Raw genomic sequence first — 15,670 nt, 5'->3', positions numbered from 1 at the left:
AGGCGGGGGTTCACAGTGAGTTTTCCACTGGGAGCTTGAGCTGCAGCGTAGCCTGTACATTCACATGGCGGCGGGGCAAACTTCCAGCTGTTGCAAGACTACAACTCCCAGCATGTCCTTTGGCTGTCCGTGCATGCTGGGGGTTGTAGTTATGCAACAGCTAGAGGCACCATGGTTGCAAAACACTGAGAGTTTGTTACTTATCTCAGTGTTTCTCCACCAGTGCACCCTCAGCTGTTGCAAAACTACAACTCCCAGCATATACGGTCTGTCAATGCATGCTGGGAGTTGGGGTTTTGCAACAGCTGGAGGCACACTGGTTGCGAAACACTAGGTAACAAAATCTGTTTCACAACCAGTGTGCCTTCAGCTGTTCCAAAACTACAACTCTCAGCATGCATTGACAGCCGAAGGGCATGCTGAGCGTTGTAATTTTGCAACAGCTGGAGGCACACTACTACAGCTCCCAGCATGCCTTTGCCTGTCCATGCATGAGATGGGAGTTGTAGTCATGCAACAGCATAACTACATAACTACAACTGCCAGCATGACCAGACAGCCAAAGGGCATGCTGGGAGTTGCAAAACTACAAATCCCAGCACTCCCTTTGGCTGTGTATGCTGGTAGTTGTTGCTAGGCAACAGCAGGAGGCAAACAGCGCTTACCTCCTGCTGTTAGATCCCTCTGCCGAAGACTGCTGGGGACCATGCCGCCACTCGGGACCGCCACCACACCGGACCCCGGGTAAACCTCCCCACACCTCCCCACCGCCGATCACCCTCTCCCTTCACCGCCGATGCCGCCCAGTAGGACGGATGATTGGATGCCGATCATAAAATGGCACCGGTGCCATCTCACTCCTGCAAGCGACCCGATTGACCCGTAATCACCGGTCTGAATTGAAATGTTGGTGGCGGTGGTGGGGGGGGTGGGATCAGGACTCCTCCAGGGGTTCACACAGGGTGCCTGCTGAACGATTTCAGCAGGCATCCTTGTCCCATCCCCACTTGGTGCGCGGGGAATTCCCACGGGCGTACAGGTACACCCTAGGTGCTTAAGGGGTTAATCACCGTACTGCTGGGGTGATACACTGTAACAGACCTCCTCCTCGTGTAATCTCCTTACTACTGGGGTGACACACTGTAACAAACCTCCTCCTCATATAATCACCTTACTACTGTGGTGACACACTGTAACAAACCTCCTCCTCATGTAATCTCCTTACTACTGGGGTGACACACTGTAACAAACCTCCTCCTCATGTAATCTCCTTACTACTGGGGTGACACACTGTAACTAGGGATGTCCTGATACCATTTTTTTAAGACCGAGTACGAGTACCGATACTTTAATTCTAGTACTCGCCGATACCAAGTACGAGTACTTTTATTCTAAACGGAATCTGACACCAGGGTGACCTGGTTTCTGGCGCTGCTTATCGTATGATATGTGGTTTCTTTGTTGTGTACAATGGAGGCGGCTGCTGTAGTATGAGTCAAGATTTCTCTTCTCCATTGGACAGAACAGGGAATCTGCATTGGCGTCGAGACCAATGTCTCCGGAGCGATTGCGCTGATGTTCACATGGTGAGCAGCGGTAGAAACCAGGTCACCTACTGTAAGATTGCCTTTAATAGTAGGTAGTAGATCCTTGTAGGTAGTATAGATAGTTGCAGCCCCCCTGTAGACCGCAGCCCCCCCCCCCCCCGTGTAAACAGCAGCAGCCCCCCCCTTGTAAACAGCAGCAGCCCCCCTTTGTAGATAGTGCCACCTTGTAAACAGCAGCACCCCCCCCCCTTGTAGACAGTGCCCCCTTGTAAACAGCAGCAGCCCCCCCTTGTAAACAGCAGCAGCCCCCAATTGTAGACAGTGCCCCCTTGTAAGCAGCAGCCCCCCCTTGTAGACAGTGCCCCCTTGTAAACAGCAGCAGCCCACCTTGTAGACAGTGCCCCCTTGTAAACAGCAGCAGCCCCCCCTTGTAGACAGTGCCCCCTCGTAAACAGCAGCAGCCCCCCTTGTAGATAGTGCCCCCTTGTAAACAGCAGCAGCCCCTCCTTGTAGATAGTGCCCCCTTGTAAACAGCAGCAGCCCCTCCTTGTACACAGTGCCCCCTTGTAAACAGCAGCAGCCCCCCTGTACAGCAGCCCCTCCTTGTACACAGTGCCCCCTTGTAAACAGCAGCAGCCCCCCCTTGTAGACAGTGCCCCCTTGTAAACAGCAACAGCCCCCCTGTACACAGTGCCCCCTTGTAAACAGCAGCAGCCCCCCTTGCAGACAGTGCCCCTTGTAAACAGCAGCCCCCCCCTCCCCCCATAGTTGCTCGCCTGCAGTTGCCACCCCGCTACCCGCATCCCCGTTCTGCCGTCAGAATCATAGCCTCCTATGGAGGAGCATGTGACATACACGTCACTCCGCTTCCTCCGTAGCATTACACTGGGCGCAGGGAAGGAGGTGGAGTGACGTGTGTCACATGTTCCTCCATAGGACGCCATGACGTGGATGGCAGGACGGGGATGCGGACGGCAGAACGGGGATGCGGCCGCAGGGCAGCAAGTATCGGCCTTGGTATCGGGGACATAAAACGAGTCCCTGATACCATGAAAATGCCGGGTATCGGCCCCGATACCGATACTAGTATCGGTATCGGGACATACCTAACTGTAACAAACCTCCTCCTCATGTAATCTCCTTACTTCTGGGGTGACACACTGTAACAAACCTCCTCCTCATGTAATCTCCTTACTACTGGGGTGACACACTGTAACAAACCTCCTCCTCATGTAATCTCCTTACTACTGGGGTGACACACTGTAACAAACCTCCTCCTCATGTAATCTCCTTACTACTGGGGTGATACATTGTAACAAACCTCCACCTCATGTAATCTCCTTACTACTGGGGTGATACATTGTAACAAACCTCCTCCTCATGTAATCTCATTACTACTGGGGTGACACACTGTAACAAACCTCCTCCTCATGTAATCTCCTTACTACTGGGGTGACACACTGTAACAAACCTCTTCGTCATGTAATCACCTTACTACTGGGGTGACACACTGTAACAAACCTCCTCCTCACATAATCATCTTACTACTGGGGTGACACACTGTAACAAACCCCCTCCTCATGTAATCTCCTTACTACTGGGGTGATACATTGTAACAAACCTCCTCCTCATGTAATCTCATTACTACTTACACTGAGAAGCAGATATCTCCACACACTGCACAACAGTAATGGCTAAAGGAAACATGTGACATTCTCAGCCCTGCCTCCTCCCCAGCATCACTAAAGGTCCTTCAGCAAAGATCCTCTCCTATCCTGCACAGATAAGCTCCGCCCCCGTGTGACATCATCAAAGGTCCTTCAGCATCCAGTACAACAGGTATTCGTTCCCCAGGAGGGCTAGTTATAGATGTGGCCCTAAGCAGATGCCCAGGTTGACACCTCCCTTTTACCGCTGGGGCCCCATTAAGGAGCATTAGAAAGAAAAGAAGAAAAAAAAGCATTGCAGGCCTAGCTTTTTGTCCGAGCCCCTGACTGCAGGCCTGCAAGTCATGCCCTGATGGCGGCCCTGGGGGTTTCCCTGTAAGCCCTTGGCACTCTTATGATACAATTGCAGGGTGTCCATCATTTTTCATGAAGGCTATGATCTAATAGAAGCCATTGGTACCTGCTATTAGACAATATAGAGTTAATTAGGTTGAAAAAAAGACAATCAAGTTCCACCTAATAACTTACTGTGATAATCCAGAGGAAGAAAGAAAAAAAACCTTTGTATTGACTGTCAAAAGTTCCACTTTTCCACATTTTTTTTTATTTTTGCACTTTGGTATTTTCCACCTCACCTTCTAAAAATCTGAACACTTCAAATTTTGCACCTATAGACCCATATGAGGGCTTGTTTTTTGAGCCACCAATTGTACATTGCAATGACATCAATCATTTCACCACAAAATGTATGGGGAAACCAGAAAAAAAATATTTTTGGGGCAAAATTGGAAAAAAAAAACTGTCATTTTGTAACTTGTGGAGATTTCCGATTCTGCGCAGTGCACTTTTCAGTAAAAATTACACCATATATTTATTCTGAAGGTCCATACGGTTACAAGATACCTAATTTATATAGGTTTTATGTTATTTTACCACTTAAAAAAACTAGTATGTTTAAAATTGTCATCTTCTGACATTTTTTCATATACAGGGACGTATGAGGGCTTAATTTTTGTGCTGTGATCTGAAGTTTTTATCGGTACCATTTTTGTTTTAATGGGACTTTTTGATCACTTTTTACCGGTATACATTTTTTATACAAAGTGACCAAAAATGCGAAATTTTGTACTTTTTTTTTACGTGTACGCCATTAACCGTGCAGTGTAATTAACATGATATGATAGTTCTGACATTTATGCACGCGGTGATACCACAGGTGATTCAAACTTTTATTACTTTGATCAGTGTTATCAATGCTCTGCTGCTTCAGCCTGCATGGCAGGCTTGGAGAAATAGAACACTGATTGGACAGCGAGGAGGAAGGTAATCACCCTCCCTCTGTCCTCTCAGCTCTTCGGGATGCCGCAATTTCACACCAGCAGTCCCGAACAGCCCGTTGAGCTAACCAGAATGTGTTTTCTCCTGTTTTAGACGCCATAGTCAACTTTGATTGCAGCATCTAAAGGGTTAATACCGAACATCAGCCCGATCGGCGATATTCGGTTTTAGCCGTGGGTCCTGGTTGCTGATAGCGCGCTCAGCTTCACATAACGGAAGCCAGCTAGGTCCATCCGCCAGAGTACCCAGCGATCTACCATTGGAGTGATAGAAAACCATTACACACAGTGTATTCTGTCTTTTTAGATGCCTGAAACCTTTTATAGTATATTATATTACATTTACATTTTTATAAAATTTTTATTTTTATATGAAACTTGCCTTAATACAGTAGTATATGTTGCACCTTATGTATATTTTTTTTAACTGTGTGGCCTCAAACGGCCTATATACTTTAACCCCTTAAGGACTCAGCCCATTTGGGCCTTAACCCCTTAAGGACTGAGCCCTTTTTCACCTTAAAGACCCAGCCCTTTTTTGCAATTCTGACCACTGTCACTTTAAGCATTAATAACTCTAAGTTGCTTTTACTGATTATTCTGAGTTTGTTTTTTCGTGACATATTCTACTTTATTTTAGTGGTAAATTTTCGTCGCTACTTGCATCCTTTCTTGGTGAAAAATCCCAAAATTTCATGAAAATTTTGAAAATGTTGCATTTTTCTAACTTTGAAGCTCTCTGCTTGTAAGGAAAATGAATATTCCAAATAAATTTTATATTGATTCACAAATACAATATGTCTACTTTATGTTGGCATCAAATTAGAGGGCTTCAAAGTATAGCAGCAATTTTCAAAATGTTCATGAAAATTGCAAATTCTGAAGGGACAGATGTTACAGAACTACAACTCCCAGCATGCCTGGGCAGTCTAGGCATGCTGAGAGTTGTAGTTTTTCAACATCTGGAGGGCTACCATTTGGGCACCACTGTAATAGTGGTCTCCAAACTGTGACCCTCCAGATGTTGCAAAACTACAACTCCCAGCATGCCCAGACAGCCTTTGGCTGTCTGGGCATGCTGGAAGTTGCAGTTTGGCAACCACTAGAAGGGCAGCAGTAAAAATCGCCTCACTGCCACCTTCCTTCCCCCAACCCCCCCCCCCCCCCCACTGTCACCTCCCTACCTGCGCCGCTGATCTCCGCTGATGCCACCTCACGGCATCTTCTCAGGTATCAGCCGCCATCTTCTTCCCCTGTTCTGCCCGACATCCAGGGGTGGGCAGAGTGGGGGTTTCCATGGCAACCCCCCGTCTTCCACTGCCATTGGTCAGAATTCATTGCTGACTAATGGCAGGGGATAGGAGGAGACTGCAACCTCGCTCCTATCCCTCAGGATGATCGGAGCTGTCACTGACAGCTCCGATCATCCCTATTTTCCGGGCGATCGGGTCACCAGAGACCTGATCAGCCCGGAAATAGCAGAAAATCGCATATCTGAATTGACAAGCGATTTCCTGTGATCGCCGACATGGGGGGGGGGGGGTCTCAGGACCCCCCTCGGTGATGTGCCGGTATGCCTGCTGAATGATTTCAGCAGGCATCCCGGTCCGGTCCCCAACCGGCTAGCGGAGGGGAACGGAATTCCTACGGGCGTATCCATACGCCCTCAGTCCTTAAGATCTAAAGGTTCTAAAAATCATAACTCTTTTATATTTTCATCCACAGACTAGAATGATGGCTTGTTTTTTGCGCGACCAGTTGTCCTTTGTAATGACATCACTCATTTTGCCATGAAATGTATAATGCAACCAAAAAAATACTATTTGTGTGGGGAAATTGATTAGAAAACCGCAATTTTGAAAATTTGGGAAGGTTTAGTTTTCATGCTGTACACTTTACGGTAAAATAGACAAATTTTCTTTTTTCTGTGGGTCAATACGATTAAAACGATACCCATGATTTTATACTTTTCTATTATTATACCACTTAAAAAAAATCATAAACTTTTAAACCAAATTAGTGCGTTTAAAACCCCCTCTATTTTGCTGACCTATAACTTTTTCATTCTTCCATATAAGTGGCGTTATGAGGGCTCATTTTTTGCGCAGTGATCTGTAATTCTTTTTGTTACCACATTTGCATATATAAAACTTTTCATACATTTTTTATCAAATTTTTTTTAAATAAAATGTTGAAAAAGCAGCAATTTTGGCTTTTTTTTTTTTTTTTTTACATTCACGCTGTTCACCGTATGGGATAATTAACATTATATTTTAATTGTTCAGATATTTACGCACGTGGCGATATCAAATATGTTTATTTAAAAAAAAATGTTTACACTTTTTGTGGGTAAAATGGGGAAAAACTGACAATTTACATTTTTATTGGGGGAGGGGATTTTTCAAATTTTTTTAAATTTTTTTACTTTTTTTAACTTTTATTATTACACTTTAATAGTCCCCATAGGGGACTATTTATAGCAATAATTTGATTGCTAATACTGTTCATTGCTATGCATAGGACACAGCACTGATCAGTATTATCGGTGATCTTCTGCTCTGGTCTGCTCAATCACGGACCAGAGCAGAAGACGCCGGGAGACGGACGGTGCCGGGTGAGGGGACCTCTGTCCGCCATTATGGATGATCGGATCGCCGCGGCTGCACTTCTGCAGATGCCTTGATCTGTATTGATCACGGCATCTAAGGGGTTAATAGCGGACATCCGCACGATTGCGGATGTCCGCCATTACCAGCAGGTCCCTGGCTGCTATCAGCAGCCTGGACCTGCCGTGCATGACCCGAGCATCGCTCCGATGCTTGCGGTTATATATAGGACGTAAATGTACGTCCTGGTGCATTAAGTACCACTTCCCCAGGACGTACATTTACGACCTGCGTCGTTAAGGGGTTAACCCAATCGAGCTTTAAGGAGACTAACATAACTGGTGTTCCTGAATAGGCTAATTGATATGACCTTTACCATGTACTTGCTGCAACTACTGTATATCAGTGTGTGTTTGTCTGCTGAAATGTATGCACTGTCCTGATGAAGGGTCCAACCCCTGGACCTAAAACGCGTTGATTTATGCTCAATAAATCATCTTCGACTTCACTATACGATTGGGTAATTTATTTGGAGGAACTGCGCCTTGATATGATCACATTCTATACTATTATAAGGCTCAAAATTGATAGGTCCACAACAACTGATACATAAATTATACTGGAAAAGTATTGCATTGCCTGCTGGACAAAGATAAAGTTTCATTGCTTAATACCTCATTAATAAATACTTAGAACCCCCCCCCCCCCCAAATCTTTTATTTTATGTTTTTTTTTTTGTTTTTTTTACAAGAATCAACACAAAGTTAGGGATAATCTCTTCTCTGAATGAATTAGCTCTACTGTACAGTAATCATTAGTTTTTTTTTTCATTTATCTTTTATATTAGACAAGAGTCTTGTTATTACTACATTTGCATTTATAATAAATTATTCTCAAAAGCATTTCAGACCATAATACACTTTTATCCAGCAAGCCACTGTCTATATTTTTATCAACAATACAAATTGCTTCAGTTTGCCCTGTAATCTCAAACTCTTTTTAAAAATCACCTTAATCTCTTGGTACAAAACCGTCACTAAGTCACTGAGGTAATTATTTCTACATTAGTGCTCCGTGTCACAAAATCTCAATAAACAAGGTGAGAGGTTAATTGGAAAGAGAATTGAACAACATTTTGCAAATATGGAAACACTAAAGATGTCTTCGAGGTGCACTGTATTATGAAAAGCATGTCTTTCCTAAGCGTTTTAAACTGTATGGTCCACATAGACAAAACTTTTTTCTTTTCTAATTACATTAAACAGTAGAAAGTTAAAACTATTATGGTATTTAGAAATGAATAATGAAAATAACAATATCTTAGGCTAGCTTACTGCTATTCATGAGGCAAGATAATGTAGGCTGTTTGTAAGCTAGATTCAATGAAAAAGGTCAGTGCTTTCTAATCGGGGTGCCTCCAGCTGTTGCTAATCCGTTGTAGTCACTCCACCCATTGAAGCAGTTCTCTGCCACACTGCATCCTGGGAAATACCCAAATCATTTTATATGCTGTTAAAAATGAACATCCAGAGCAAAGATCTGATCAAAAAGTACAGTCCCACTCGCCACGTCAAGGCCACCTAGTCCCTTAACCTAACACTGGCGTAGTGGCGGGCAGTGACCACCGCCTCCAAGACACCATGCCCACAGGGGCAACCTGTTAGTTTTTAAATTATGCTGAGATGCAAGTAGATCAAAATACAAATGGTGGATGTGCGGCTGTGTTTCTCTATTTGTGTTGTACATTTGTAGTCTCTCCCTTCTTTCATGGCCAGCACTCCACTCCACCCATTCGGCCCAGGCATTTTTAATTAGCAGGAGACTGCATATGGGTTTTCTCCTAACATTCTCCCAGGCCACTGGTAGGGAGCACATGGTAAGTGTTCACACTGGTGTGATTCTCTGTGGCGGCCATTGTTTCTGTGATGCTTTGTCTGTGGGGTGGTGCAGCCCAGAGCCATGGGCTTGGTCGGGCAGCAGTGGGGCTGCCAGGCCACTGGGTCATTCCCCCTGTGGGCATAGTGTCTCGGAGGCGGTGGTCGCCACCTGATGCTAGGGACCCACTGACTAGGTGACCTTGACGTGGCGAGTGGGCTTGTACTTTTTGATCAAAATGTACACTAACAACCTATTAGTTTTTTAAATTATGCTGAGAAGCAAGTAGATCAAAATACAAATGGTGGATGTGCGGCTATGCTTCTCTATTTGTGTTGTCCCTTTAAGAGGGATCCAAGTTAACATGCAAAACATCTTTATTATATCAGTTTTTATTGGGTTTGTGTGCCAATATGTATGTGATACTATTAGGCCAGCTTCATTATATGGAATCTCCGGCCAGACGAAATCCGGCTGGAGATTCCGAATGCGGGCAGCACACTGAATCAATTGGCGCTAGGACCACATAGACATTGCCATCCCCATAGTCTTCCTTGAAAACTCTTCAGTGTGCATTGTGCAGTGGAATCCCATTGCCAACCGCACTGGAATTTCGAGCAGAATTTGAAAAGGGAATTTCGCTTGGAAATTCCATAGTGTGAAGCCAGGTTTAGGTTTCACACATAGGGCCCCATTTACTAAAGCTTTTCCAAGAAGATTTCGTAGGGTTTTTATGTGTCGTGCGCCAGAATTTCTGACAAAAAATCCACAAAACCCTGCTAACTCTCAATTTTACTCAGAAAACTCTACAAAGGGGCATGGCCATCAGAAAAAGGGGCGTGTCTCCAAAACAATTTACCTTTTTAATAGAAACCCACAAATTTACAAATGTTTTCACCTAAAATGAGGGGGTTTGAGTTCTGGAAAACTTGACAGCTCAGAGCATGTGTAAAAAGTAGGCAAATGTATAGAAAATTGCCAAATACAAGATACAATAGAAAATACCATGGAAAAATACAAAAACCCACAAAGAAAACTACACTTCACTTTTAGTAAATGAGGGCAATAATATTTTAGGAAAGCATTGCTCTGAATTTGTCAATCTGCTTGAATCTCAAATTGTCTGGTTTTGCCCATAACAACCAATCAAAGCTCAGCTTTCATATCTTAACAAGCTCTGGTAAACTGAAAGCGATTGGTGATTGGTTATTATCAGCAAAACCATATCGTTTGGGTTTCAGACAGATTGATAAATCGGGGCCATTGTGTTTTAGCTACGTTTTCTAGTATTTAAGACAGTGTTTAATTCATAAAATGGTGAAATGCAGCAAAAGCAATGCTTTTTTGTTTTTTTACATTTGGTAATTTTTTCAGTCCTTTTCTTTTCAAAATATAGGATCCATATTTCCATAGGCTATCATATAGCCCCTTGAGGACACAGGAATTTAGCAATTTAGTTTTTTCCTCCTCACCGTCTAATAATCATAACACTTTAAATTTTTCACCTATAGACCCATATGAGGGCTTGTTTTTACACCACCAATTGTACTTTGTAATTACATCAATCATTTTACCAAAAAATCTACAGTGAAATAAAAAATAAAAAATGTTTGACGAAATTGAAAAAAACTAAAAATAAAATTTAAAAAAACGCAATTTTGTCACTTTTGAGGCTTTTGTTTCTATGCAGTGGACTTTTCAGTAAAAATGTGTTGAGTTTTTACTAGTGTGAAATGTTGTTTCTGACTTGCAGGATTCCACTCTATTTACCTTGGGGATTCAGATTCACAAGTCAGGAAAGTTTTCTGACCAGCTTTTTCTTGGTGGAAATTTCCAGCCATTTATTCACAGGATTTTCTGAGAATACAATATAGATAGGTCGGGTTGTGAAACCACACTCCTTTACAGTCCGACCACACACCTTTTCTTGGCAGTCACACCCCTTTTTCAGTTTTTTGGGGGTTTGCAGGTTTATTTTGGCGTAATTCGCCAAAAATTCTGGCGCTGACACAATTTGTGATGCACTGCACCGCATTTTAGCACACAACATGAGAAAAGCATAACTTTTTGTTTGAAAATTAGTTTAGTACTGTCCTTTTCTGACCCCTATAACTTTTTAATTTTTCCGTATATGGCAATATATGAGGGCTCATGTCACGATGCCGGCTGGCAGGTAGTGGATCCTCTGTGCCAGAGAGGGATTGGCGTGGACCGTGCTAGAGGATCGGTTCTAAGTCACTACTGGTTTTCACCAGAGCCCGCCGCAAAGCGGGATGGTCTTGCTGCGGCGGTAGTGACCAGGTCGTATCCCCTAGCAACGGCTCAACCTCTCTGGCTGCTGAAGATAGGCGCGGTACAAGGGAGTAGACAGAAGCAAGGTCGGACGTAGCAGAAGGTCGGGGCAGGCAGCAAGGATCGTAGTCAGGGGCAACGGCAGGAGGTCTGGAACACAGGCTAGGAACACACAAGGAAACGCTTTCACTGGCACTAAGGCAACAAGATCCGGCGAGGGAGTGAAGGGGAAGTGAGGTGATATAGGGAAGTGCACAGGTGTAAACACTAATTGGAACCACTGCGCCAATCAGCGGCGCAGTGGCCCTTTAAATCGCAAAGACCTGGCGCGCGCGCGCCCTAGGGAGCGGGGCCGCGCGCGCCGGGACAGAACTGACGGAGAGCGAGTCAGGTACGGGAGCCGGGGTGCGCATCGCGAGCGGGCGCTACCCGCATCGCGAATCGCATCCCGGCCAGAGGCGGTATCGCAGCGCCCCGGGTCCGTGGAACCGACCGGAGCGCTGCAGTGAGAGGAGTGTAGCGAGCGCTCCGGGGAGGAGCGGGGACCCGGAGCGCTCGGCGTAACAGTACCCCCCCCCTTGGGTCTCCCCCTCTTCTTGGAGCCTGAGAACCTGAGGACCAGACTTTTGTCCAGGATATTGTCCTCAGGTTCCCAGGACCTCTCTTCTGGACCACAACCCTCCCAATCCACTAAAAAGAAGGTTTTCCCTCTGACCTTTTTAGATGCTAAAATTTCTTTGACGGAGAAGATGTCCGAGGAGCCGGAGACAGGAGTGGGGGGAACAGATTTGGGAGAGAAACGGTTAATGATAAGTGGTTTAAGAAGAGAAACATGAAAGGCATTAGGAATACGAAGAGAAGGAGGAAGAAGAAGTTTGTAAGAGACAGGATTAATCTGGCGCAAAATCTTGAAAGGACCAAGATAGCGTGGTCCCAACTTATAGCTAGGGACACGGAAGCGGACATATTTGGCGGAGAGCCATACCTTGTCTCCAGGGGAAAAAATGGGAGGAGCTCTTCTTTTCTTATCCGCGAATCTCTTCATGCGTGAAGAAGCCTGTAAGAGAGAATTTTGGGTCTCTCTCCATATGATGGAAAGATCACGAGAAATTTCATCCACAGCGGGCAGACCAGAGGGCAAGGGGGTAGGGAGGGGGGGAAGAGGGTGACGGCCGTACACCACGAAAAACGGGGATTTGGAGGAAGATTCAGAGATTCTGAAATTATACGAGAATTCGGCCCAAGGTAGAAGATCTGCCCAGTCATCCTGGCGGGAGGAAACAAAATGTCGTAAATAGTCACCCAAGATCTGGTTAATTCTTTCTACTTGTCCATTGGATTGAGGATGGTATGCAGAAGAAAAATTTAATTTAATCTTGAGTTGTTTACAGAGAGCCCTCCAGAATTTAGACACAAATTGGACGCCTCTATCCGAGACGATCTGCGTAGGCAACCCGTGAAGACGAAAAATGTGTACAAAAAATTGTTTAGCCAACTGAGGCGCTGAAGGAAGACCAGGAAGAGGGATGAAATGTGCCATTTTGGAGAATCGATCAACGACCACCCAAATAACAGTGTTGCCATGGGATGGGGGTAAGTCAGTAATAAAATCCATACCAATCAGAGACCAAGGTTGTTCGGGGACAGGCAGAGGAAGAAGAAAACCAGCGGGCTTCTGGCGAGGAGTCTTATCCCGGGCACAGATAGTGCAGGCTCGCACAAAGTCCACCACATCAGTCTCTAGAGTCGGCCACCAATAGAAGCGAGAGATGAGTTGCACAGATTTCTTGATGCCCGCATGACCTGCGAGATGGGAGGAGTGACCCCATTTGAGGATTCCGAGGCGTTGGCGTGGAGAAACAAAGGTCTTTCCTGGAGGAGTTTGCCTGATGGAGGCTGGAGAAGTGGAAATCAGGCAGTCAGGAGGAATGATGTGTTGAGGAGAGAGTTCAATTTCAGAAGCATCTGAGGAACGAGAGAGAGCATCGGCCCTAATGTTCTTATCAGCAGGCCGAAAGTGAATTTCAAAATTAAATCGGGCAAAGAACAGAGACCACCTGGCCTGACGAGGATTCAGCCGTTGGGCAGACTGGAGGTAGGAGAGGTTCTTGTGATCGGTGTAAATAATAACTGGAAATCTTGATCCCTCCAGCAGATGCCTCCATTCCTCAAGTGCTAATTTAATGGCTAGAAGCTCTCGATCCCCGATGGAGTAGTTCCTCTCCGCCGGAGAGAAGGTCCTAGAAAAAAAACCACAAGTAACAGCATGCCCGGAAGAGTTTTTTTGTAGAAGGACAGCTCCAGCTCCCACTGAGGAGGCATCAACCTCCAATAGGAAGGGTTTAGATGGGTCAGGTCTGGAGAGCACGGGAGCCGAAGAGAAGGCAGACTTGAGTCGTTTAAAGGCGTCTTCCGCTTGAGGAGGCCAAGACTTGGGATCGGCATTTTTTTTGGTTAAAGCCACAATAGGAGCCACAATGGTAGAAAAATGTGGAATAAATTGCCTGTAATAATTGGCGAACCCCAAAAAACGTTGGATGGCACGGAGTCCGGAGGGGCGTGGCCAATCTAAGACGGCAGAGAGTTTATCTGGGTCCATTTGTAGTCCCTGGCCAGAGACCAAGTATCCTAGAAAAGGAAGAGATTGGCATTCAAACAGACATTTCTCAATTTTAGCATAGAGTTGATTGTCACGAAGTCTCTGAAGAACCATACGGACATGCTGGCGGTGTTCTTCTAGATTGGCCGAAAAAATTAGGATATCATCAAGATATACAACAACACAGGAGTATAACAGATCACGAAAAATTTCATTAACAAAGTCTTGGAAGACAGCAGGGGCGTTGCACAGGCCAAAGGGCATGACCAGATACTCAAAGTGTCCATCTCTGGTGTTAAATGCTGTTTTCCACTCATCCCCCTCTCTGATGCGGATGAGGTTATAGGCGCCTCTTAAGTCCAATTTAGTAAAGATGTGGGCACCTTGGAGGCGATCAAAGAGTTCAGAGATGAGGGGTAAGGGGTAGCGGTTCTTAACCGTGATTTTATTAAGTCCGCGGTAGTCAATGCAAGGACGTAGAGAGCCATCTTTTTTGGACACAAAGAAAAATCCGGCTCCGGCAGTAGAGGAGGATTTACGGATAAAGCCCTTTTTTAGATTCTCCTGGACGTATTCAGACATGGCAAGAGTCTCTGGGGCAGAGAGAGGATAAATTCTGCCCCGGGGTGGAGTAGTGCCCGGGAGGAGGTCGATAGGACAATCATAAGGCCTGTGAGGAGGTAGAGTCTCCGCTTGTTTTTTGCAGAAAACATCCGCGAAGTCCATATAGGCCTTAGGGAGACCGGTTACTGGAGGAAGCACAGAGTCACGGCAAGGGTTACTGGGAACCGGTTTTAGACAGTCCTTGGAACAAGAGGGCCCCCAACTCTTGATCTCCCCAGTGGACCAATCCAGGGTTGGGGAATGAAGTTGAAGCCAGGGAAGTCCAAGGAGAATTTCCGAGGTGCAATTGGGGAGGACCAAAAGTTCAATCCTCTCGTGATGAGATCCGATGCTCATTAGAAGGGGCTCCGTGCGGAAACGTATGGAACAGTCCAATCTTTCATTGTTTATACAATTGATGTAAAGGGGTCTGGTGAGACTGGTCACTGGGATGTTGAACCTGTTGACGAGAGAGGCCAAAATAAAATTTCCTGCAGATCCAGAGTCCAAGAAGGCCACAGAAGAGAAGGAGAAGGCAGAGGCAGACATCCGCACAGGCACAGTAAGACGTGGAGAAGCAGAGTAGACATCAAGGATTGTCTCACCTTTGTGCGGAGTCAGCGTACGTCTTTCCAGGCGGGGAGGGCGGATAGGACAATCCCTCAGGAAGTGTTCGGTACTAGCACAGTACAGGCAGAGGTTCTCCATGCGGCGTCGTGTCCTCTCTTAAGATGTCAGGCGAGACCGGTCGACCTGCATAGCCTCCACGGCGGGAGGCACAGGAACAGATTGCAGGGAACCAGAGGAGAGAGGAGCCGAGGAGAAGAAACGCCTCGTGCGAACAGAGTCCATATCTTGGCGGAGCTCCTGACGCCTTTCGGAAAAACGCATGTCAATGCGAGTGGCTAGGTGAATAAGTTCATGAAGATTAGCAGGCATTTCTCGTGCGGCCAGAACATCTTTAATGTTGCTGGATAGGCCTTTTTTAAAGGTCGCGCAGAGGGCCTCATTGTTCCAGGATAATTCAGAAGCAAGAGTACGGAATTGTACGGCATACTCGCCAACGGAAGAATTACCCTGGACCAGGTTCAACAGGGCAGTCTCAGCAGAAGAGGCTCGGGCAGGTTCCTCAAAGACACTTCGA

General features: G+C 45.7%; 1 protein-coding gene across 5 annotated transcripts in view; it reads left to right on the top strand.

The window, feature by feature from the left end:
• The first annotated feature begins 644 nt into the window (after window positions 1-644).
• LOC130267201 (uncharacterized) overlaps window positions 645-15,670 on the top strand; it is a 62,461-nt gene continuing 47,435 nt past the window's right edge. For 4 of the 5 annotated variants that reach the window (XR_008843092.1, XR_008843090.1, XM_056516598.1 and 1 more), the window contains exon 1: window positions 704-744. Coding sequence is in view for 2 of the 5 variants with exons in the window: in XM_056516598.1 (XP_056372573.1) it covers window positions 707-744 (38 nt within the window). In the remaining 3 variants the exon portion in view is untranslated. Of the gene's footprint in view, window positions 745-3,284; window positions 3,387-15,670 lie in introns of all 5 variants that reach the window. The other variant, XR_008843091.1, reaches the window with a different exon arrangement.

Source organism: Hyla sarda, chromosome 4 (genome assembly GCF_029499605.1).
Source record: "Hyla sarda isolate aHylSar1 chromosome 4, aHylSar1.hap1, whole genome shotgun sequence".
Classification (NCBI taxonomy): Eukaryota; Metazoa; Chordata; class Amphibia; order Anura; family Hylidae; genus Hyla; species Hyla sarda.
Note: the sequence above shows the minus strand (reverse complement) of the source record. Positions and strands in the feature narration are given on the sequence as shown.